Source organism: Neofelis nebulosa, chromosome 9, assembly GCF_028018385.1.
Source record: "Neofelis nebulosa isolate mNeoNeb1 chromosome 9, mNeoNeb1.pri, whole genome shotgun sequence".
NCBI lineage: Eukaryota > Metazoa > Chordata > Mammalia > Carnivora > Felidae > Neofelis > Neofelis nebulosa.
The window spans coordinates 56,776,589-56,802,078 of record NC_080790.1 but is presented as its reverse complement, the minus strand read 5'-3'; the positions used below and the strand labels follow the sequence as shown (position 1 = coordinate 56,802,078).

Here is a 25,490-nt window from a genome sequence, read left to right as displayed (position 1 = left end):
TTGGATTTCTTTCGGTAATCCCACGACAGGGCTGAATTCCTCCTTTCCCCATGAGCAGTGGAGGGCAGGCAGAGCTGAGCTTTAAAAGCGCCAGAGCGCCAGGTCTTTACTATTATTTGGCAAGTTGCAAACTTTCGGCAGTGTAGACGAGTGCACAGTACAGACGGTCTGCTCAATCCCTGCGCGGCCCCGCCGAGGTGGGAACACTGCAGGCAGCTCCCGGCCCGGCCCCGGGCCCTGCGGGCTGCCGGGCCTCCCGCCTGGTTCAGCCCGCCAGCCCTCACCCCGGAGCTGTTAAATGCAGATTCCGCTGAGGAACCCTCAGGTAGCTGCTGTTGAATAAAAATTGTAATCCAACAAGCCTAACTAGAAAATGGGATTCTAAGAGCTCCGGAGTGCTGGGTACATAAAGCTATTTGAGCAAATTACAAGAATCGCTTAGGGGCATGAATGAAATCAACACTTTAATTGCCTCCAAAATGAAGATTTATACCCCATTTTCTCAACGAATCATTATTTTATTAAAGTCAAAGATAAAGGACCAAAGCTATGGGGTTTTTTTTGAGGGGGGCACAAAATTGGTATAACATCATTGCGTTTCCCCCCTACTCCTTCGGTAAACTTTTGTTACACAATTACCTTAATTTGAGATATGCAGACTGGCAGGCGATTGTAGTGGATAAAAATTGACATTTTAGTCTCTTCCCTCACCTAAAAAATGAGAAGCGTGCATCCCACCCCCCACCGCTTACTGGTGGGCTTCGCAGCTTTGGCTGGGCTCGTGGCGCTGTTGGCCTATGCGCGCGGGCGAGCTCGCGTGACCTCTCCAGCTCATCTGGGTCTTGGTCCGTGGGCAGCAAACCCAAGTTTGTTCTTCCTAATTGTCCCCTTCCCGGGAGCCAGGAGCGAGTGTGCCTGGGCTCTGTTTGGAGCTGGGAGCGCAGAGCTCGGGGAGCACGGGGGACCTTGCCTCCGACCTGGACTCTGAATGGAGTCCCCTGTTCTGGGAGGTGGGGAGTCAGAGACCAGGAACTAGGGCCCCCCCTGTGGGCGCCAGTTCTCGGGACTGGAGCCTACTTGACGGTCCCTGGGGGCGCTAGACCCCTAGTGCGATGTCCTGGGGGCCGGGCCCAGAAAGGCCGACCTCCGCCACCTGTCTGCGAATGCGGCCCAGCCAGTTTGAGCCCCCGCAGAGGGTGCGCCCCGGGACGGGATGCTTCAGGTGTAGTGTGAGCGCTGGTCCTCGTTAGCTCATTAACCCCTCTGTCTCTAGGGTCTGCTGGCGGCACGGTTTATTTTATTTTACTTTTATCCTCGGAGGGCGCGGAGGCTGCCACCCGCGCAGGGACCTGGAATCGACGACTTTGATACCAGCCGGTTTCCCGGAGGGCTAAATCGGCAAATACCCACTTGGCCTTGTAGTGATGCTTTTTTCTAAATATAAAAATATATATCAGATTAAGACGCCGGTAGAAGCCGTAATCTCGTTGTCCCCCCACCTCTCTTACCTGCCCCCTTCCCCCTCCCAGACCCCGAGGAGCGAGGCTCGAGAGTCACCTCCTGTGGGCGCAGGCCTCCCGGGCGCCCTCTCCCGACGGTCTCGTTCCCCGCTCCGCACGGAAGCTCCCGACGCCCTGAGACTGGGGGCAGCAAGGGGCACCGGGGGCTTCCGGGGCGAGGGCAGGGCTGCGCCCCCGGGAACCAGAGCAGAGAGGAAGAACCGTGCGAGGCGTCGAGGCGAGGGTTGAGTCTGGTCGTCAGTGGAGAAGGATGCGGGCCCTTCGGGAGGCGCGACGCCTGTTTGAGGGATTCAGGGTGGAACTGGGGCGTCCAGAGGAGTTAGGCGGGAAAGAGCCTGGCCGCCCAGACGCTAGATTTTAGTCTGCGCTCCCAGAAGGAGCCGTCGAATGAAGTCTTCCTTCCCAGGGCTGTGGCTCGCCACTCCTTGAATCTAAGCATTTCCCCACTCCAAGAACCCGAACGGAGAGTGGAGAGAGAGGAGTGAGGAGTCTCCGGGCCCCTAAGGCCGCCTCCCGAAGTTGCCACGCCCGCTTGCAGCGAGAGCGGACTAGCTGGGCCTGTGCTCCGGCGCCAGCCCTGGTTTCCCACAGGCAGCGGGAGGCAAAGAAATGGTCCCTTTGGATTACAATTTTTATTCAACAGCAGCTCTCCGGGGGGTCCTCGGCTGAATCTGCATTTAACAGCTCTTGGGCGAGGGCTGGCGGCCTGCACAGGGCGCCCTGTTGCATGTTAATCCAGATTTGTGCCTGACATCTGGGGAGAAGTAATGTGGCTCAAGGAGATGGAACCAGAAAGCCACGCACGCCAGGCAGGTTAAATGCCAAGTGCTGCTAAACTCCCAGGGGAGGAGGATCGGCCTCCGGGGCTGTGCGGTCCAGGTTGGAGAGCACCAGGCCTCTGGGCCTCCGGGCCTCGGGGACACGGGGCAGCCTTGGGCCAGTGAGCTTTGGTTCCCAAGTGGGCTAGGAAAACGCTGATGGCGGTTGTTTTATTTTAAAAGTCTGGGATGTTGTTTCTAAAGCATCGTTTGAGTTAAAAAAAAAAAAATCTTAAAACTGAACTTGGACTTGACTGAAAACGCCCCCTCCCTGCAAAGCGAGGTAGGGATGCAAGGGAGATTTAAGCTTTCTCTTTTTTTGTGTGGGGCGGGGGGGGGGGGGGGGGGGGGGGTGTTATGGTAAGGAATGGGGATGAGAGGGCAAGGGATAGCCTGATGTCTTTGATGAATTGGATCTGCTGCTTTAGAAACAAATAGATGAAGCCATTGGTTATTTACTAATACTAGAAATGTAGGCAATTTGTTTTCATCCAATAAGAAAACTGGCCACAAGCGGCAAGAGACAGGAAAATGCTTCCTTTGTCAGGTAGTTTGTTTCTAAATGCTTACACATAGACACATCTTATTTAAAATGTAAATACTTCATAGGGTCACAATTAATGCTTTTGTCTTGGAAACTCTCAGTCCACAGGCCTTGGCATCCATGGGGGTCTTACATTCCTCTAACTTTACTTTTTGATTGTTGTTGTGGGTCATGTGTTGTACTCCTAATTCCTTTTTTTTTTTTTTTTTGAAATATGTCAAAGGGAAATTATGGCAAGATTCTCTTTAATGATTAAATAATAAGGTGTTGAGTACTTGTCACTCCATTGGCTAATTGGAATGTTCATTCTAGGCCCTTTATGGCTTAGTATCCTTTGAATTAAAACTTAGTTGTTCACCAGGTGTGTTTTTATTGTTGCTTTCTGATTGGCTTTTAGAAATTTTAATTCCAGTGTACTTAACATACAGTGTTATATTAGTTTCAGGTGTACAATATAGTGATTCAACAATTTCATACGTTAGTCAGTGCTCATCAAGATAAGTGTACTCTTAATCTGATTGGCTTTTAGTGTGTATCTATGTGTGAATTTCAGAGTAGGGATGTATTGACTCCTAATAGGGGCCCTTAAAAAAACATTTCATGAAAAACAGGTGAAGAGTGTATGCAAATGGGCTGAGATCAATTATATTGTTAACTGTCTGTAAGTGTAAACGATAATACTACGAAAGTTATTCCCTGTTCATAGCGCATCTCTCTCTGTCTCTGTCTCTTGTCTCTCTGTCTCTCTCTTTCTGTGTCTCTCTCTCAAGTGGAAGTCCCCAGTGCAAGTTCCATGGCTTATGGAAAGCAATGATACTAATGCTACTTTGTACCAAGTAAAGCCATAACAGTAACTAGCGTTCAGTGATTTAACTAGCGCTGCAGCAATGGTCACTCAAAGAGCAATACCTCTTCCACCAGAATGACTCCATTGCTCATGATTTGGAAACATATAGAGCGGTTGTGTGTATTATTGCTGTCGGTCCTACCTTAGAGACTCTTACTAGAAAACATGGAGAAGCTCACACAGTAGAGGAAGGAAAAAAAAGGATTAACATACGGGCACTGTTCTAAAAAAATGTAACAGATATCATGTTATAATTGCCCGACTTTGAAAATAAACAAATTTTAAATCATGTTTTCAAATCCTTGTATGTTTAAATGTTAAAATGTTTGTCAGAGTCCGAAAGATTTAAAACACAGCTGTTACTGGGTGAAGGAAGGAAAATTATGCAGTAAAACTCCATGCTCTTAAAAACAAAGACTATTTGTGGCCCTACAGTGGAAACAGGTTTATTGTCAACCAGATAGGCTAAAGTATTGCCACCAGGCCTACTGTAGTAAAACTAGCATGCCTTCCCTCGCAGGTAGACTGGGAGGAACTCAGAAGAATGCCTAACGAGTTATATTAAGACACTTGTCAGAAATGAAAATATTGTCAACATGAATTCAAATGAAGTATTTTGGTATCCGTGATGTTATGCTTTCCATTGCAATAACAATATTTTCTTATGAAATATAAATATGTCAAACAAATGTGAAATGCTTAAGTTTTAATAAATGATCATTTAATCATCAGACACAACCCAAGTATGTATACAGAAACTTTTAAAGGATAGTCGGCATACAGCCAAATTCCTATAGAGACTAGCAGGGAAAAGATAAAAAAATGAACACAAAATAAGACTCTGTAAGGAGGGTCTGTAATTCAACATTATTTGACTCCACTTTCAGGGAAATAGTTGAATGATAGGAAACTGATACCATTCTCATTCATTTTTGTTACATAGTCTTATGTGTTTGCATTTGTAACATTTTACATGGCCTTTTTTGGATTATGAGATCTGTGATACTTGTATCAAAGTATTACTCGAATTTATGTTATAACTGAAACAAAATCTTTTGTCATTGCTCCTAAGTGCAAAAGATTAACTTAATATTTAAAAGCTACATCAAAACTCTGGGAAAGTATTCTTTTACAGATAAAAGAATAAAAGTAGAATACATGTGATGCTGTATCTGACAGTTGTGTAGATGTCAGACTTAAAGGTGTTCAAAATCCAAAGTAAAACAACACTGCTGTAAGTCATGTGGGGATTGGTGTTCTTACTCAGCAGGAACCATCAGCATATAGTATCTATTTTAAAAGTTAGAATCTAAAACATAAAATACAATCTTCCAATTTGAATTTTAATAATAATTCCCAAATTATTTGACTTTGGGATCCAGTAAATTTTGGCTATTTTGTTATCTTTAATATTTGTGAATAAACCTTGCATGTATAAAATCAGTTTTGAAAAATTCAAGCAGGTGAATGTGTGTATGTAGCGTAAAAATAAAAGACATTCTTACCATATTATTAATTAAAAGTGCCATGATTTCAAGGGTATAGGAATTTAGGAGAGCTTTTTGGAGTCTTAAACGGCCTCTCTAGGAAGTATACCTATCTTGGGCAAATTGCTGGATTTCCCACACTTGCAAATTTGACATTTTAATAAATGGTATAAAGGCTACCATGTGAAATAAGCAAGAATATAGTCATTTAAAAATTTGTCACTAGAATCCAATTTCAATCAATTTGATGCATTCATGTGTGCAGAATTAAAGCAATTGGCAACACTTTACTAGATTCTCTCTGAACACTTTTTTTTTTTTCCAAATAGCATTTTTAATCTAGGAAATATGTTCTTGTTAAAACAAAATACAAGACTGCAAATCTTTTGAAATTATTTTATATTTCTGGACTCTTCATTAAGAATTCCTAAAATTGACTAAAACATACCATTAAAAGTTTATTCTTTGATGGAAAAAAGCTTTTCTCTACATTAATTGAATTATGCACCTGTCATTTATTGGTATCATGAGTATATACAGTTAAATACAAATTATAGCCTGAACTAAGTCATTAACTGTCTTCAAGATATGCAATAATCATGCCATGACTTTTCCATGACAGATGCCCCACTGTATATGCCCTAAACTAATGGAGGATAAATAAATTGTGAAAATAAATTCTATATTATCTATAATCCTCAAAAGTACATTCCTACAATTGATTCTTCCCTTGGTACTTTTTATGAATCTGTTTACAATTAATAGGATTTATAATCATGAAGTAAAGAAACTTGAATGTAAAATGTTATGGTTCCTTAAAAAACTTAAATGAAATCATATTTTTCCTCAGAAGGGAAATGCTGTTACTATTAATAAGTTTACTAAGTAATACTCTTAAAATTGCCATAACTTTTTATGAGTTTAACAAGTTAAAGCAACACTTTTGGTCTCGCTACTTTTTTTTCATTTTGACGCAATACAAAGTCTTAAATTTTACAATGGATTTAAACATACATTACTTTGACTCACATAGAAGATAGTAGTAAGTAGATAACTAACATTTTGAGTCATATTAGAATTATTCCCGGACAACACATAACTTAGAATTGATTGTTGTTGCTGATGAATTCCCATTTCTCTAGACTTTTCCCTCAGACTCTACGACACAACATGGTAGCATGTTTGTTATTAGTTGTAAATGTCTGGGTTGGTGGTTATTATCTAGCAAAGCAGAGTTGTAGTTCTTTCTTTCTAATCACTTCTTTTTCACTGTTTGGTGAACATCCTAGGCTTGAGATGTGAACCTCCTAGGCTTGAATGAGTTTGCTAGGTCTCATTTCCCTATTACCTACACGTGGGTTTATTTTCCTGTGAAGATGAAAAACATTACTCACTTTGGGACAGGCATGAGTTGAGACCAAAGTCATCAAATATTCCCAACCTGTGCTTTACAATTAGGTGAAAAACTGAAAACTGTTATTTTTGTTTGCCTTCCCTAGGGCTCTGAATCCTTGATATAAAGATTCATATCAGCCCCTTTGCATTCTTCCTCTTAAGGCCTAAATGTTTATTTTCAGTGACTGTATTTGTAACGGATAGTCCATATTTGTTCCCAGGCCTCCAGGATTTGCATTTTATTCTGCATTTGCATTCACATTAGGTCCCACAGAAACTCTTTAAAGTGAAGTGTGTTTATGGCTATTATGAAACTCGACAAAATGAAGTTTGTAATGAAATCGACACAGTCATCAAAAGGACGATGAAGGGAGCAATTTGATGTAAGCCCAGAGTTTTCTTATGCCATCCCAACTTGTAAAAGGCTTATCTCTCTTAAAAAAAAAAAATATTAGAAGCTGAATGAATAAGAATTTCTTTGACAATAAAATACCTCCTAATGTCTCCATAACTATTTGGATGTGTTCTCGAACATTAACTTAATTTGATAGGCAAGGTATAATTAACTGTGACCTATAGTGTTTTCTGTTATTCAGGGACTATTCCTTAGCAATTTGAAAACTTAATTTCTAACTAAATGGTATACAGTGTCTGACGTTCTAAAGGCCTACTTACATTATTTACAAGGAGTAGACATAGTTTGTATAGCTCTAGGGTTTCAAAGGAAGATTTTTTGAGGGTGGGGACTAAGAATTTTTACAATGTAAAATCCTAGCAAATGAATTAGTGCAGGTGGGATTTTTGGGGATTTTTTTAAGTGTACCCCTCTTTTCTATTCACTGTAATGCTAAAACTTATTCACATGGAAGAAAAAATAAAACCACTGTGTGTCTCATGAGACAAAAACATACACATGACATTTTTTTATTTTTTATTTTTTTAAGTTTATTTAGTTTTGAGAGAGAGAGAGAGAGAGAGAGAGAGAGAATGAGCTGGGGAGGGGCAGAGAGAGAGGGCAACACAGAATCCAAAGTAGGTTCCAGGCTCTGAGCTGTCAGCACAGAACCCCATGTGGGGTTGAACTCAGGAACTGAGACCATGACCTGAGCCAAAGTCAGATGCTCAACCAATTGAGCCACCCAGGCACCCATTACACATGGCATTTGTCTTTTATTATTTTTAATGTTTATTTATTTTTGAGCAAGAGACAGAGTGAGAGCAGGGGAGATTCAGAGAGAGAGGGAGACACAGAATCCGAAGCAGACTCCAGGCTCTGAGCTGTCAGCACAGAGCCCAACACGGGGCTTAAACTTGTGAACTTCGAGATCATGACCTGAGCCGAAGTTGGACGCTTAACTGACTGAGCCACCCAGGCGCCCCCATACATGCCATTTTAAATCTAGTTATTTTACTGATCATAAAAATCAGTAGTGTAGAAAGAGAATTAAAAGTTGCAGCAAATAGGTAGCTATTAGCTATGATGCTACAATGCTACAATCAGAAACTTACGTGATAAAATTAAATGGGGTATTTTGGATTTAGTTGGAACATTGATTTGAATGGGGTATTTTGGGTCTAGTTGGAACATTGACTTGTGCTTCAGAATATTTTAGTGTAAGAACTTTGTGATAATTGCCCATTGGACATGACTTTTATTTGAAATTGTTCATAAGAAACCCAGTCTCATGAGTAGCCACCCTGCCTTTCACTCTTGAACAGTTCAGATAAATGTATTATTTATTTATAGTCTATTGTATATATTATTTATGGGAAATATGCTATAACTGCACAGAGCATATGGAATTTGTCTTTCAGAGATAGAGGTGGTATCTCTGCCCAAAGTGGCCTAACCCTAAGTAGATAATCAGGTTACCCCCCAGTGTACAGATAACTGTCATCTCTTAGAGAGTCATTACGTGTTTTTGTGTCATAATTCCAGATGCAAATGCATTTTCCCATTTTCATTTTGTCATAGTTTTCTTGGTGCTAGCTTCTGCCAGAGAGAATCAGGAATTCTACGTTTTGAGTTGGTCTTGGTGATAAATTGAGGCCAGAAAAGATACTGAGTAACAGAACATTAACCCCTTCATTTCTTTCCATGCACTTCTTTGTCCCTTGATGTGTTTATATAACTTTCTGAAGAATATTGCCCATGAAATTTTCACACTAGTTGTGTATTTTGTGGCTTGGCCTATTGCTTCACTGCATTTTGGGATTTTATATGCTGTGTTCAATAACAAAACCACCAGGAGAAATATCAGACTCATTGCGTCCCACACTTTCTTGTGCAAAATAATAGAGACATCTAGACTGTGCTTTTTCTCTGCATATCAAGTGTATTGTTGGTGTTCAAGTATTTTTTATTCTAATAATTATTCAAAGCCAGTAACGATCTGCATTTGAGTGAGTATAAACATTTTTATTCCGGAATTTGGAATTTGCAGCAACTCAATTTTATTTTCCAAATTACCCTGCCATTTCAATTAGGTACATTGTTCTTCACTCCTCTGTTTCGACATTCTAAAGGTTGGCTTGCCACCCTAATAGTGAGTTGTTTGAGTGTTTAATATTTATCGAGGGCTTGTAAAGAACATGCCAATAGAAAAAGAGGAGAATAAAACATTAACAAATCAATTATGGGGCTTTTCTTCACTTGTAGTATACTTCTAATACTCCACATACTCTGTAACTGCTAAAATAGTATGTATGAATAGTCTCCAAGAACAATAGCTTTGCATATGGCTGAAGAATGGCATTCTGATGAACTGGAATCTCTTAAAAAGTGCACCAGCGATAAAATTCGGACTCCTGTTTCTTGCATTCACAGCTGCCTTGGTTGGTATCTCTGTTAAGTGCCTGAAATATAGAGAAGTTGGCCATTCTGAAAATCAGAAATGTAAATTAAATCTCAAAATGCCTTGATAAAGGCCTTTCTCATGATTTTACCAAAGATAAATAATGAAGGAAGGGGAGAGAGAGAGCGTAAGGATTCAAAAATCCTTGAAGAATGACTTTGAAAATACAGTTTGGTTGAGAATATCAAAAGCTGGAAGTGCGTCTAAAAAAACCACAGAGAAGTTAGTGAACAGCTAATTGTTAGTGGAAATCAGTGGTAAATGTAATTTTCCATGATTCTCTTGTTCAAAGTGTAATGCTATAAGGTAGTAGGAAAAAAACAAGAGTACATCTTGGCTGACTTTTTTTTTTTTCTTCTAGCATCAAAATTGTGGATTTTCTGATTTGAGAGTTTAGGAGTAGAAAAGAAGAGATTTCAGAAACACTTGAGAAAGAACAATTAAGTGTGCTGATTGTAACTTAGTTACACAACCTTTCAGGCTGGGAATGTTTCAGTAAAATAGACATAATTTAGAGTTGGAGCACTGGCATTTGACTCTAGGCTCTGCTGTGAGAGGATAAGGCACTGCTCTCCCATGAGCCTCAGTTTCATTATCTGTAACAGGGGGACAAAGAACCCACCATATTGAGTTACCGTGAAAACTGAGTAGTGGAGAGCGTTTAAAATAGCAAAACGGAAATAAACAGACTATTAAATAATGTTTATCCCCTTGTATTCTGCCCAACCTCCAACAGCTTCAGCTTGATTTGGGGAGGGAAGATAGTGGTTGTTAATGAGGTGTTATTTTATAGACCATTTTATAATCATAGGGTTTAAGAAAAATGTCTTTTTAATTCTTGTTAGAAGGGGACACTCTTATTCTGATTTCATCATTGTGTAAAAAGAGCCTGGGCACTCAGATGTGATGCTGAGATAGTGCGGTGAATCACTGCGGATTCGCTTTCACGTTCAACTTCAAGTAACAGTCACATGCAGATCTGGTGCTAAGTACTTTTCTCCACATTTCTGAGTGCAAATGCTTCATGGCTAGGGGCCAGTTGCTTACTAGGTCTTATTACCTACTTGTGCTAAGGATACAATGTTTTCTGCATTATCGGGATGTTCTTTTTGCTAGGATGGTTGCCTAGAAAATTTTTGGTTTGAAGTTGTTTTATATAAGATGCTTGCATTTATTTTATCTTAATTTGTTTGCAGAACAAGGAGCATTGAATAACTGAGTTACAGATGTAAAATAAAACATTGGGAGGCAAGCAATCTTATAAAAGGGATTTTATAACATCAGGTATACTGGCATAAAATTTATAGTTTCTTCTGTCACTCCTAAATAGAGATGATAGAAAATAATCTAAATTTCAGCTGAAAGCTTTCAGAAGATAAATAGGGAGTATAGTTTGTAATATTTACATACAAATATTTGGAGATACAGTGGTGCCAGTTGGGTTACAGTGTTTGTTTGTTTAGGTATTTTAATTCTAAATTACAGTTTACAGGTATGATTTCAGGAGAAGTATACAGAATAATTAAAATCATTTAATATAAGGGCTTACTTTTATTAATTGCATGCCAGCCAAAATACAATGGCACAGGAAAAGGAAAGATTATTGAAATATTAATATTAATAAGTATTTTTACTAAGATTTCTAGTGTAATAAGGCTTTATTGTCTCTCCCGTTCATGACATTTTTCTCTGCAACAAACTGCTTAGTAGAATTTGAACGTTCAGTGCACCCAAATAATTTCTAAATTGCTCATCTGCTTTCCAGTTTTGAGATTTTGGTAAAACTTCTCGTGATCCCTTGTTGGCAGTTTCCCTTTGGTTGTAATTATTCTTTTCCCATGTAGTTTTTTAAAAAAAAAAGTTTTTATTTATTTTTTTGAGAGAGAGAGCTCGAGAGCAAACCAGGGAGGGGCAGAGAGAGTGAGGGAGACAGCGTCCCAAGCAGGCTCTGCACTGTCAGCACAGAACCCGATGTGGGGCTCGAACTCACAAACTGTGAGATCACGACCTGAGCTGAAACCAAGAGTCAGACGCTTAACCGACTGAGCCACCCAGGCGCCCCTTCCCATGTAATTTTACCTGCCCCATGTAAGAATCTGTATTGTCTTCTGAGCCCACAGTGGGGTCACTGTGAAATGGTGCTAGCCTTGGTCCTCAATGTAGAAAAATTGGGCAAAAGGTATCAGCACTGTGTGTGGATTTCTTGAGGAAAGTTTTTGGAATATTTTGCGTGGTGTTTTACATCTGCAGACTTTTTCCTCAGCCTTGTCGATTCATTTTTAATGTCGTGGATGAATTAATTCAACTCTGCAGATTAGTAACGACCTGAGAGTGTCAGAGTTGAGTCCTAAAAGCTTTCAGGCTTCTTAAGTAAAATCTTAAGGAGTACCAGGAAAGTGACCCATCGTGCTGGGCCTGGCCTCCTAAGACCACTGCTGTGACACCTGCCATAGCAGCCTACCCTAGAGCCTGGGGAGGAGAGTGAGGCACGGACATTGGCAGGAGAGCAGGCAAAATATTTAAGGGCTTGTAGATTCTAAGGATGCATCTGGCTGCCAAACTGCTTTCAATTTCATTACAACATGATTAAAAACATTACGGTTAGTTTATTTCCACATCCTTTTGCCTTCTTCCTCATGCACACGGTGCGTGTATGTTGCTGTGTGTCCGTGAGTGTGCACTTGTGCGTCTTCCCGTGTCTGAACCTGAGGCTTCGGGGATTCCTGGAGCTCATACAGCCGCCTGATACAAAACTTTTCATTTAAAGATGAAATTACTCCTTGGAGAATTTTCACCAAAGGCAAAAAAGCACAAAAATTCTTCTCCTCCTCTCTACATGCCTCATTACACAGAGATAGAGGATTCAATGTTTGAAAAATTATCATTTTTGTAGGTTTTATTTGTGGTACGTGAGAACTGGGAAATCTGGAACTCAATTTAACAGACGCTGTCTCTGCTTCCACAAACTACCCACGACTACTATTGTACAATCATATATATATATATATATACGTATATATATATATATACGTATATATATATATATATATACGTATATATATATATAAAGCAATACATCAGAATTGCCAAGTTTTAAGGTTTTAGAAATTTACCTTATTTGATGCTGAAGTAGACACCCTTATGCCATGTGTACTGGCTGGCTCCAACATGGTGAGCACCATAACCAAGGGAAAATTGGAGGATCATCGAGATGTGTTCCTAGATGAAAGTTCACAATGGCAACTATGGTGGGGCTGGAAGAGGAAGGGTAGCATCTTGGGGTGAGCTGCAGATTCTGAGTGGGGATGCTGGATTTCCATCGTCTCACCCCTAATTTACCATCTGCCCTGAGTCACCAAAATTACCTGCCGAGCGTCTGTTAGGTGAGGTAACAAGCACATTTTATCGAGGCATTAAAAAGGGGCTCCACAGGAACCCTGGCAGGCCTACAGACTTGGCAGAGGAGAAGGAGTGGGGGCGGGGACAGGGAAGGAAATGAGAAAAAGGAGGGCTGCCGAAGGAAGAAGTGTGTCAGGAAGATAACTTTGTGGGGAATGGGCCTCCCCGCAGACGGTGTGGGCCACCCTGAGGGACACCTCAGGCCACCACCAGTCTTCACCCAGAACAATACTTGCCTCCCCGACTTTATCATCGTTCAGCAGGATGGAATGTGGACTTAGAGAAGATTCCACTTTCAGGCGATTCTCTGGCACAGTTTAACGTGGTCCCTGAATCCGCAGCCTGTGGGCACACTCGGCTATTAATCTGTGAGCTTCTGATATTTAAAAATATCTAAAAGCTTAAAGGGTAAGAGGACAGTTTCACTGTGTTAAAAACAAAACATACTGCCCAGACTTGTCACGGTAAAATGAATTTGCTTAATGATTTCCAGGGATTTTTTGGAAATCTGTGTAAAGGATTTTATACTTTTTTTCCGAATGACCTGAATTTGAAGTTGGATAGACATACCCTCAAGGGAGTATCCTTTGAGAAGAACTGGGTTTATCTAGGGCTCTAGCAAAGTGTAGGTGCCATTTGGTGGTTGAATGAGTTGAAGTTCATACTGTATGTTTGGGTTATCAAGCAGATGCAAATGGGACCCACCAAGATTTTTAAATAAGGGCTTTAGCCTATCAGATTTTAAATAACTCAAAAATAAAGAAATCTCAGGATCTCCGAGTTCTCAACTTCAAGTACACATTGGTAAACATTTATCCCTTTTTATTTTTTTTTCATGTTTATTGTTTTGGTTTTTTTGAAGGGGGAGGGGCGGAGAAAGAGGGAGAGAGGGAATCCAGCACTGTCAGCACAGAGCCTGACATGGGGCTCTATCTCAGGGACCATGAGAAAGCTGAGCCAAAATCAAGAGTCAGACGCTTAACCAACTGAGCCACCCAGGCACCTTTTACAGCAGTACCTGGACCCCTTCTCTCCCCATCTCTCTGTGTATGGATGTCTCTGGTCTCCTCCTCTGTCTCTGGTTCCTCCAATGGCATCATTGATTGGGAGATGTATAAGGCATCATATCTGCTGAAGTTCTCTGCCTTGAAGCTTCCTGAGAGACACTGTTTAGACAGAAGTGAAAAGTCTAGGGGAGGGGACTAATTAGATGTGACCCCCCAGGCAATGTGTGATGGTGGTGGTCAGTGACCCCTCCTGCCATGGCTCAAGGACAAGTGTAGATCTTTGAGTGTGAATGTCGGTATGGACCATGAAGGTGTGGGAACATGAGCACGCATACACAGGAGCATCTTGCACACTGGTGCCTTCCCCACTTGGACTGGTGACTCCCCTGGTCTGGAGGGACTGAATTGCTCACTTTTGGAGATGAGCCAGCTCTTTCAGGCCACTAGAGATCATTTGCTAAAGAGACCCTGGTGGTTTGAAAAAGTAAATGTACTTCCCAAAGAGAAAGCCGCCCGTGGATTGGTGCAGACCAACTTCACATTTTGAATCCTGTGATTATTTCTTCAATTTCTACGTAGCTGCTAGCTGACCTCTTCAGAGTCAAGATCACTAGACTTTCATTTATCTACCTTTTTTGAATGGCACTGGTAAGGTAGAAATTTTGAAAACCAAAACCCCACTGTTTTGTTTTTTGTTTTTGTGGTTTTTTTTGGTCTGATAAAGAAATGATTCTGACATCATACTGATGTGATAAACGACCAAGTGGGAAGATATGTCAAAGTGCTTTGTATACTGTAAAGTGATTTATAAATATTAGGCATCAAATTAAACTTGATAGGGTGGGGAGGAGCAACCCACCTGTAAAATCATGTTATTTGGAGGTGAAAATAAGATCAGTGTGCATTCCCGGAGCACACACCAGCTGGGAGATAGCCCAAGGCATATCAAACTATACACTAAGTCAGCTCAGGTTAACTATTCTCTCCAGAAGGTCTATAAACTGAATACACCTGTATGTAGATATTTCAGGTTTAACTAGGTCAATCTATGTTGTTACATTAAAATTTTTAGTAGCTATCATTTATTGAGTGCTTGCTGCATGCCTGGAAATATACATATGTTATGCTTATAGAAGATTATTCTTTAATTGAAGTGGATTGACAATGGAGTATTTTTCCAATGTATGGATTAAGATATTAAGAGTTAGGGAGGTCGTGATTTGTCTAAGACCATGTAATTGGTGCAGCCAGATTTCAAACTGGGATATGGCTACCTTCAAATTTCCTTTATTTTGACTATGTTCTACTGTCACTGAGTATTAACATATTTTTTTTTATGGTGGTGTGTGTTTGTGTGAATGCAAGTGTGTGAGATGTTTATAAATTGCACAAATATTTTTCAGATATTTTATGATCTTTCAGATAGGAGATCACAGTATCAGATGACAATTTAACACAGGGATCCTCTCTATATATAATCACTTAAGCTATTCATTTGTTCATATAGGAACATATTTGTGTTTAATGTGTTACACTTTCCTGGGATGGAGGGTATAAGGATGAATAAGCTATAGAGTAGGATTTCAAAACACTCATAGTATAGAATTCTACAGGTCGTCACAAAACAGTACAAGGTTTGACATGACAGAGGTGTGTATGAGGTGCTCTACATGCTCAGGGGAGAGCAGCCTCACTCATCCTGGGGGAAGTTTGTGTGTGTGTGTGGTGTGTGTGTGTGTGGTGTGTGTGTGTGTGTGTGTGTGTGTGTATCAGGGAAGGCTTTCAGGGGGAGGTAGTATCTGATCTGTAACTTAATTAGCAAGTAGGAGGTAATTAGGGGCTGGAGCCAGGCAGGAAGGAAGGATGAGGATTGGCCTAGAGGGACAAACAGAACATATCTGCCAGAAATCACATGCTTGAGCACAAGGAATAGGTTGAGGAATGGTCCTCAGTGGGTGGACTATGAGGGCTTACTATATGAGGCTAAGGATCCGAGACTGTGGTGTTCTGTAGGCAGTAGGGGGCCGTTCATTCATTCAATAAACATGTCCCCAAGTGTTGTGCACTGAGCTTGATAGACAGGATGCAATGGCGAGCAAAACTGACCAGTTCCTATCCTTATGGAGTTTATATTCTAGTGGAATCAAACTCTTAAATCTGGGAAGTGATTTGACTGAACTCTTTGAAGCTGGGAGGGCCTTAACAAGACCAGCAATCACTAAGGTGAAAAATGAGAGATTTATTTGTGAACTATTTAGGGGTAAAAGTGAACAAGATATGAGGACTGATTGTACGGGAGGTAGAGAGGCGGGAGCGGAGGAGAGAGGTGTCATGGATGGTTCTCAGGTTTATACCATGGATGCATGGGGTTATACCTACTAGGATCAATAAAAGGAGAATATGTAGGGTGTTGATGGGGAGATGAAGAGTTTAGCACTGGACTTGTTGAGTGAGGCAAACATCCTTTCATGGAGATGGTTTGGGCATACAAGTCTAAAGACCAAAGAAGAGATCCAGAGACACAAATCTCATGGCATATGGGTGATGACTCAGATCACAGTAGTGAAAGGAACTGTTTAAGGAAAACATGGAAAGTGATGTGAGGAATGGAAGTATGTCCAAAATTAAGGCATAGATGGAAAAAGAATGGAAAAGATGGAGAGAGGAAAAATTATCCCTGGATGGCTTTACTCAGGAGGAAGGATCGTTTGGGAAGTTGCAGCTCATCTGTTAGGATATTGGTAGAACAGTAAATAATGAATGATTCAGTTTAGTTCCCTAAGCCTTGACCAAGTGCTGAGCACACACCATACATTATGCTGAGCTGAGAAAGAACAAGGTAGGGAAGATCCAGATATTATCTATGCCCTAGAGGAGCCTGTGGTCAAGGAGGTCATTACCTCTGTTTGACTACAAAACACCTGTATAATTACCTCATTAATTAAAAAATGGCACTTGAACCTTCCTTATTATCGTTTAAAAACCCCTTATTTTCAAGCATTCTTGAGAAATGATAGAAGGCATGCGAGTGTTCAAACTGTTGCAGAGAGAAAACATCTCTGGGGAGAATCAAAGTGACTGCCCAGTGACTGCCTCCATTTATGACAAAAGAAATAATGTCTGAAGGACCATTGGCTCTCAATGTTGGGTTAAAGTGTTGACTCCATGATCTTGAAGGTCTTTCCAGCCCTGACTTTTCCATCTGGCCCTGTGAATGTCTCCTAGAGCACTGGTTCTCAGACTTTGAAAGAATCACATACCCCTTTGACAATCTGACGAAAAGTTATGGACACTCTCCCCAGGGGTAAAAATCCAAGTATGTCCATAAACAAAATTATTGTTAAAACAAAACACCCCCGACCCCCGAAGTCTTTAGGAGGTCTCTGGACTTCGAGTTAGGACCTCTCGTCTTAATGGATTTCCAATAGGAGAGAACATATGCGTCGCTTGCTCTGAAATTATATACATTGAAGAAAAAAGCCTCCTTGGGACTTAATTTAGAACCATGACTCTGGTTTGCTATACATCTAACGCAATACATCATTGATTTTATTCTGTCAGTCTTACTTTGCAAGTGGCCCCAAGCAACTCACAACTTCACAGATATATGTGCATAATTGTATGCACATATTTTATTTTAAAAATAATAACGATGCTGTTTGGTGTAACCACGTAGAGTCACAGAGATTCGTTATCGTAACTGAATTTCTCGGGTAGATGGATTTTGGGGGAGTTTTTTCTGATTAGAGCTGTCTTACATATTTATGCCAGAGAGTTCATGAGCTATTTCTGATACTTAGACTTTAATCATGCTTAATGAACTGAACTAAACATAATTCTTGTTCTGTTTTGGTAACCTTGTGGATTTCTCCTAATGCTCAGTTTTGTGTGACTCCACCGTTCTTGAAATGCTAATACCCAAAATGCTAATTCAAGAGAGGACCACAAAAGTTAGATTTCATTTCGGAGAAGTGCACTCAGTGTTCACAGGCCTTTCTGGAAGAGGTGGAAAATATTGGCTCCTACCTTTGGTGAACACACAAATTTAAACATATAGGTTGCACGAAATTTGGATAAACCGAGGTGGAATCCAACATTTCTTGCATGAATGCCTGTATAATGTGGCGATAGCTGTGAGAAAAGAGGAGCCCGGCATCTAAGACCCAACACAATGAAAATGCAATGAATCGGAATGGCTCACAGATCATAGCGGAATCAGAATTTCCAGCAAGGAAAATCTTTTCATGGTGAATTAAGTGGTGGATGAAGAAAAATGGTGATGAAAAAAGGTAGGCACAGATCACAAACACTGGGCTCAGGGCTCACTGCTGAAGATTTAAGAACCTTAGCTAAAGCTATGCAGAATAGAATGTGGAAAATTGAATTTACTAAACAATTAAGCATTGAATTAATCTACATCCTGCACAGTAGAAAAGTGGGGGAGGGAGCCGAGCAGAGCTGAATAAATCAGTGGAGCTCATTAAAAGATAGTGAATATATCAGGTCTGTTGTAGCATAAAGGAGGACAGTTTCCTGTGTAACATGGAATAATTCTTGGGTTCTAAGTCACCTTTCTGGAATCCTAGTCTTAATCAGATTAACAAACATGCTTCTGATGAGGTTATTCTGTTGCTCTGTATTTTAGCTTGTTATCGGTGGCTTTTCTATTAATTACGAGTCAGATCACCAGTCAACAATAGTAGTGAGGGACAACATAAATAAAATGAGAGAGCCCAGGAGATGTCACTCGCAGGATCTCATGCATCCTGAAACTCCCACGGGTTCCTGCAGCCTCCCACATGCCTTGCCGGTCTTTTGTTCAATTACAGTTAATGCAATAGTTTGCCATTTTCTCCTTCTAATTATATTTTCAAGTGGGATTTGTAGCACATAGAAAAACATCCTTTTACATGTCGAGGCACCGGGGTTTTGTGCCTGGCATTGTCTGTCCCCTGGGTGCTGTACCATTCTTTCTGCAGAGCTCTGAATAAACAAGTCCCCCTTTTAGAGCTGCAGTTGTACAAACTGAAAATTTATGCATTAACTGTTTGCATTCTGAGCGTGCGTTCCAGATTACGTCTTCCAGCATGCATCTTCTGGCACGCTGCAGAATGTGTGTTTGTCCAAGGCACTTCTTTCACAGCACGCCTATCGTCCAGTCACTGAATCAGCAGATCAATTAGCACTGTTTTTGAGAATATGCATAATGGGAGAGTCAAACGCACAAGTGGTGAATCTCTCTGTGACTTTATTTAATTTGGGGGGCTGCGTTAACCTTCCGGCCAAGAGTATAGAGTAGGTGGTGGGCAAGCATCCTTTTCAGGAACAGGGACTCTTCCTTTCATTCTTATACAGTGTGCCTCTTAGATGGATCTCTCCTTTTCTCTCCGTGGGTGTCAGAAACATTTTGATCTCCTCAGCCTTTCTCATCTTCTCTGGGACATGAAAATACTTTTCAAGACGTAAGCAAAGGGCACTTTGATTTTGCGAGGCATATTTAAAGCGTTGGGAGGGTCAGTAAACTTTACCACCACCCAGTCATGAACCATGACATCCTGTGACTGAAATGATGTAGACATATTTTATACACAAGATCATCCTGCCTCTCCACTAATAATCTTGAAGACAAATATCACTTCCCAGCCAAGAACCAGCTTTCTTTTCTGCATTATTCCTACTGTGCAGGATGACCAGTGACTCATAAGGCTGTTTTTGAAAGCTAGCACTAAAAGCTAATTAAAATCTTTTCTGGTGATAAAGGGAGATTTGGGAGAAGTGTTGCCATGATTGTTTTCCCCAAGAATTTAATTTACTGCCAATTTTTCCTATCTGAACGTTACTTTCAAATGCACCCAGTGATAAGAAGCAACATCTGTTTTCCGTTCAATAGTACAAGAAGGCTCGGCATGGGGCTGAGTGTACACAGTCCGTGTGAATCTATTGTTATTCTCATTTCTTTTTTGTCCCCGTGCCTGGTCCATTTGCCGTGTACCATCCGGCAAACAGCTGACACATACTAGCTATTATGGACCCCAGCCTAATTGTAAGGTCTTAAAAGCTATGCCATGTTTGGCTTCTAGGATGAATCAGGGGCCTCTATAAACTGCAGTGGTATAGACCACCGCTCTTATTTTGCATGTTCAGAGTAGTAGCAGACTGTTGTGCCAGAGGGTTTGTTGACGTTAAAAATATAGTCAGAATCAAGTGGCATCATTTCTCCTCCCCCCTCCCCCCTTCTTTGCCTGGAACGTTTTTGTTTTCCTTGGTAATAAAACATACAGTTACTTACAGAATAACACTCTGTAGATATTATTTTAGCTAGAAGCAGAAACTGGCAGATTTTAAATGTGCCAGTGCAGCTCCGGGCTGGCACCGTTTGTGAAGGGGAACGGGAAAGGTGACATGGCTGTCCGTCCTGGCCTTCCATTGCATTGTCATTGTCCCACGGGAGCCCCCGGACCGGTGTTAACAGACCACTCTATTTGGATTTCTGATTTGTGCCCCCACAGCCCTCTTGGAACAGAGATCACGATGACACGGCATCCACTCGTTCAGGAGGAACCCCGGGCCCTTCCAGCGGTGGTCACACATCACACAGTGGGGATAACAGCAGTGAGCAAGGTAGGAGAGGTGATCTCACTCTCTTTTGCTACTTGTTTCATTTTTAAGGGCTGAAAAACCAGAAATGTCTAGTTAGTGACTATTTATACAGGTTTTCTAGAACATAAACCCCTTACAGTATGAGAATCAGCTTAGCTTACCCTCCGGACCCTTTCTTCTTCTGTGCCATTCTAGCTGCCTAACTGTCTGTCATCTGGCCACCTCCATAAAACAGGGCCAGCGAGTTGACTGAGGGCAAGATTAGAGTAGATTAGAAGTTCGAATGTGCGTGAACAGTATGCCACTAATGCCCTGCTCTACAAGTAAAAAAAGTATTATGATTACTTGCCCTTCGAGGCTTTTCAAGAGATCGTGAAGAGACACCTTCCAAGATTCCAAGTTAATGATGTCTTCAGATGCTTAGAAGGCAGTGGGCCTTTTAGGGACTCACATTGGGCTTTCCCTCTCCACTGGGCTGAAGCCATTTTGCTGGATTTACTTATCCGAATCTCTTAAGTGCTTGGCTTCATTGCAAACTGACTACAGGGAATTAGGAAGAAATGAAAAGAAACCAGATCAATTTAGCTGGTATTGTTCCTTGAATGCACATACCTGTGTGTGTACTTGGGTGTCCATGGATGTGCATGTCTGACTGTGGCTAATAGGAAATAAAGTTTAAACATAAAGTTAATCTTCAGCAAAAAGGTGACTGAGTGTTCAGATGTCTTTCTTGTACTGCCTTTGGTGAGATTGACTGCAGTGGAATTTTGTGTTCAATCAGTGCAACCAAAGCTTTAAAGAGTATTCTCCATCTGATTATAAAAAGACGGCTTTACTGAAGTTGACTCTGAGTCCACAGTAGAGGTGCCTACCTTAAAATCTGGTTTGATGATCATGTTTCATTGGAGTGCCATTAGACAACAAAAGAATTTTGTTTTCTTACGTAATTGGACCATACCAATTAGAACTGCAAAGTCTAAAATGAATTAGACATAATTCATTTGGAAACAACACCAAGAAACTTCTTTTTTTTAAGGCACGTGTATGTTCTTTGGACTGGGAATAACTTCTACACCTAAAATTTGAAGCGTTTGAAATACTTTATTGTTCAAAGAAAAATTGCTGACTTCACCATTTTACTATAAGACTAGTAAAAAGCGGAGCCGGAATAGTAAACTAGTTCAGAGCTGAGGCTGAAACAGGTAACCTCTGACCTCTGACTTTTACTGGAAGATGATATGCAGCATAAATCCATGGGGCCTTTTTTATTTCAAGTGTGTGTATGTACATGTTATGTGTTGCTGCTCACAGCGCTATAGTTAAGGGATGGCGGCACCTTCAACAGAAAGCCCTATTTTCAACTCAGACCATGAGTTTCAAAAAAGGTGACGATGGAATATAAATACTTTTTTCCTGTATTCCAAACTTGCTATGTGGGGTCATAGCCTCTTGTTTTGTTTGTTTGTTTGTTTCATTTTCGTTTTCATTTCTTGCTTTTTAAAACACACACACACACACACACACACATATCATCTAGGAAGAGGCAGGTAGCATAACTGTTGCTTTGAAGGCTTGCCAACTGCTGAAATGTACTTGAATTTAAAATGGTAGCATATATGTTTTCTTAAACATAATCTGATAAAAGGATTTTGAGAGGGCAAAGGCCCCAGCCCCGTTCTTCCCCTCTGACATGTCACAACAGGGAATTAGGAATTGTGCATGTTTCTTTTTCCTTCAGCAGGTGTTCTCCAAAGGCCAATTTAATAAGGAGTTTGATTGTAACCAGGAGACATCTCTCTTTCACATTACCTGAGTTGGCTACTTATGTCGTTTCTCTTGATATTTTTTCACAGAAGTTCACCGCCTAATCTGTTTTTTTAAGAATATTCATAGAAATGATCTCATTTGAATGAGCTCAGTTGAACCTTTCTAAAACAATCCTGGCCCCATTTGACAGATGAGGAAAATAAGGGACGGATGTAGTGAGCGATTTGTGGAGGTCCAGGTGCAGCGTCAGACCTAAACTTTCAGTCTCCTGATTATTTGTCTGAGATTCTTCTCATCATGCCCTCTTTCCTGGCTCTTCACCAAAGAACTAAAGACAATGACTCCCCGCGGTGAGGTGATAGAAGCTTTCTGTGCAGACTTGTCCCCCACCCAGCGGTTTGATAATTGTGGGTGCGGGAGCCCCTCCTTTCATCTCACCTGCCCTTCTCTGTGGCTTCTGCGGGGCGGGTGGTGTCCTTCATTCAGCCCTTGCTAAATGCCGAATGAGGCCCGCAAGTGTCGCCACAACAACTTCTGTGCATTTCCATGCCAACTGCAACCCTTCTAAACCTTTATGTATCTCTGAGACCTGTGGAGCTGGGTCTTTGTGCAGCCTTCGGATTAACTGCGCACAGTGGCTCTTCCATGTTTTTCCCGCCTGCCTTTTCTGGCAGCCATGGATGTGTGAGCTGTGCCAGCATTTGGCCCGTAGTGCATGTCCTAAATAGTTATTTACACAGTTTGAGTCCATTTTAGTCAACTGGGTAAATAACAGCCCTCTTCAAAAGATTTATAAATCCATAAATATGTCTTTATACATACCCAATAGACAGAAATAACTCAATCTGTCAAGAACATATCCAAAGAGGTGTTTCCCCCACAGACAAGAGTAATACATATTTTAAAACTTTCTCTACTGTATTATTTGTACTGTTTCTTTTTCCTCATTCCTTTTCATTTTTCACCACTTCATTATGGCACCTGTGGCACAAAAAAAGAAATCCCTGGGCTCTGGTCCTCTGCTAAATAACCTTATCTGTGCGCAAAGTAGGCATATAATAGGCCATATCTCAACCGAGTCCTGTTCTTTTGGACTTTCAAAGTAAACAGAATAAAATAAGTCATTCAGGGAATTTGTAATGTTCTGACAGATTTCAAAATACAGTGACAATTCCTAGTTAGCCTTCCAGCCAGTTGGGGATTTTGAGTGCCTGATGATTTGCCAAATTAGCGGCTGTTGTGATTGATAGAATAGTTTCAATCCAAATTTTTACCTAAGCATAAAAAAATAAAACAGAAAATCCAATCCTGGGCACCCTAAAAAGAGTATATGTGAGGTACATAATTAAGAAATTACTAAACATTCTTCTTCTTCAGGGATTTGATGTTTGTTCATGATTTACGTAATACATCTTTCCCCCAACTCAAATTGTTAACGATGGTAACTTTTCCTATGGTATCTACTTTCATTTGATATTAGCACTTGTGGCCATTTGTAGGAAATTGATTCTTTCATAGAAAAACTCCTTTAAGTTGGCATTTAGAAGGCCAGCCTAACATCTGTATTTGGTTGCGGGTTCTGCCGCTGTTGCTATGACATTGATTTTGTGTACTTTTTAACTTCCTCAAAGCACTTCCAAAGATATGAGATTGAACTCTGATTTTATCCTTGTCTATTATTTGCCCTCTTCCCACTTCAGAAGAGAAAAAAGTAAAGCTCAGAAATATTGAAGTAACTGTCAGAGTCAGCTCCAGGATCCGGTCTCTTGCCTTTGCTTTTGTTAACTACTTTAGGATGGGGTGTCTTCACGACCCCAAGCAGAGTCTCATAAGATGAGATACACACTGGCAAATATGTGACTCTTCCCTGTATCTTTTTTATCCTACCGTGTGCGGCTGCCCTACTAACCATAATCAGGGTCTACTCTAGGAAGCGTGTGGTTTGGAGCTGGAGAACACCAAGCACATCTGGTGCCTTTCCCCGCCGTATTAGAACTCCTTCCCAAGAGGGCTGCTGCGTCACTCTACAACTCACAAGCACCTTTAGCTATGACTGACCACATTTTGAGTTTGGGCACGTCTTCCTTTTTTTGGTTCAAAGTCAAGAGTGATGAATATATGATAGTAATAAAATAATGCAATAACATATTAAAGACTGTCACTCAGTATAGGTATTTCCATCCCTCGCTTTGTAAAGGAGATCACAAAGGCTCAGAGAGGCTAGGAGACTTGTCCAAAGTCCCATACAGGTTGGTAGGTAGTAGAGTTGGGACCTAAACCCATACAGTGGGATTCCAGAGCCCAAGTTCCTAACCCCAGCGTCCTCTAGTGCTTTAGTGTGGCCAAGAGTGGAAAATAGATCATTGATGGACATTCTTTCTGTTTACCAGTTTGAGGTCTCTTTCCCCAGTGTCTGTACTAGGCCTGGCCCTGTCTCTGCAGTGGTGATGGAGCTGCGAATAAGCCAGAATCAGCATTAGCCTCAGGGGGGTTATACTCTGCTGGGGAGGGAGAATCTAGTTTTCTGTGTTAAGTAGGATGATTGAGATATTTACAGAGGAGCATGATGATTGATATGATTAATTTGTATTATGTATTAAGAGCCTATACCGTTTTTGCTCATTCACAGATTTACTGAATGGAGAATAGGGGCATACAAAACAAATAAGGACATTTCTCTTGCAGAGCATTGCCCATTTAAAGCTCATCTCATTCTCCTCTTTTGTGAGGAAAAAGAAGAAGTAGTATTTCTATGTTGAAATTTGATGTAAAACATTTCAACTCTAAAGGAGTTTAATGGTTGCTGAAGCCTCTAAAACCCACTTATGAACTTCTCCTTTTGGGGGTAGGACTCAGTTCAACAATAGTATCTTTGCTCCCACTTAAAAAAAAAAAAAAAGCAAGACCAGCATGTTTCTTTAAAGAGGGATAATTGAAAAGCACTGCTATTTCTTTATAGTAATGTGTCAATAGTTGCAATGCCTCCCGGAGTCCCTCACCGCCCCCTCCCCCCCCCCCCCCCAACACCAGCTTTTGTGAGTTCAGGCAACCTATAGGCGAAGGCAATCCCATTTATTATTGAAGGGAATCTCAAGGCAGTGGTTTCAGGCTTTGGAGGCCAGCAGGCAGAGCTGGTTGGGGGGTGGGGGGGGGTGGGGAGTGGGGCGAGGGGCGGTGGGGAAGGGCCACATTATGTTCCAGATGACTAAGCAACGATTTATATACCAGCTCGCCTTTTTACATGAAGAAGA

At 41.1% G+C, this 25,490-nt stretch overlaps 1 protein-coding gene across 6 annotated transcripts in view; it reads left to right on the top strand.

Annotated features, from left to right (window-relative positions):
- MEIS1 (Meis homeobox 1) overlaps positions 1–25,490 on the top strand; it is a 139,004-nt gene that overhangs the window by 9,388 nt on the left and 104,126 nt on the right. For 5 of the 6 annotated variants that reach the window (XM_058683895.1, XM_058683894.1, XM_058683896.1 and 2 more), the window contains exon 7: positions 20,382–20,493. The exons of the other annotated variant lie outside the window; for it this stretch is intronic. In XM_058683895.1, the coding sequence (XP_058539878.1) occupies positions 20,382–20,493 (112 nt within the window). The remainder of the gene's footprint in view (positions 1–20,381; positions 20,494–25,490) is intronic. 6 annotated transcript variants of the gene reach the window in all.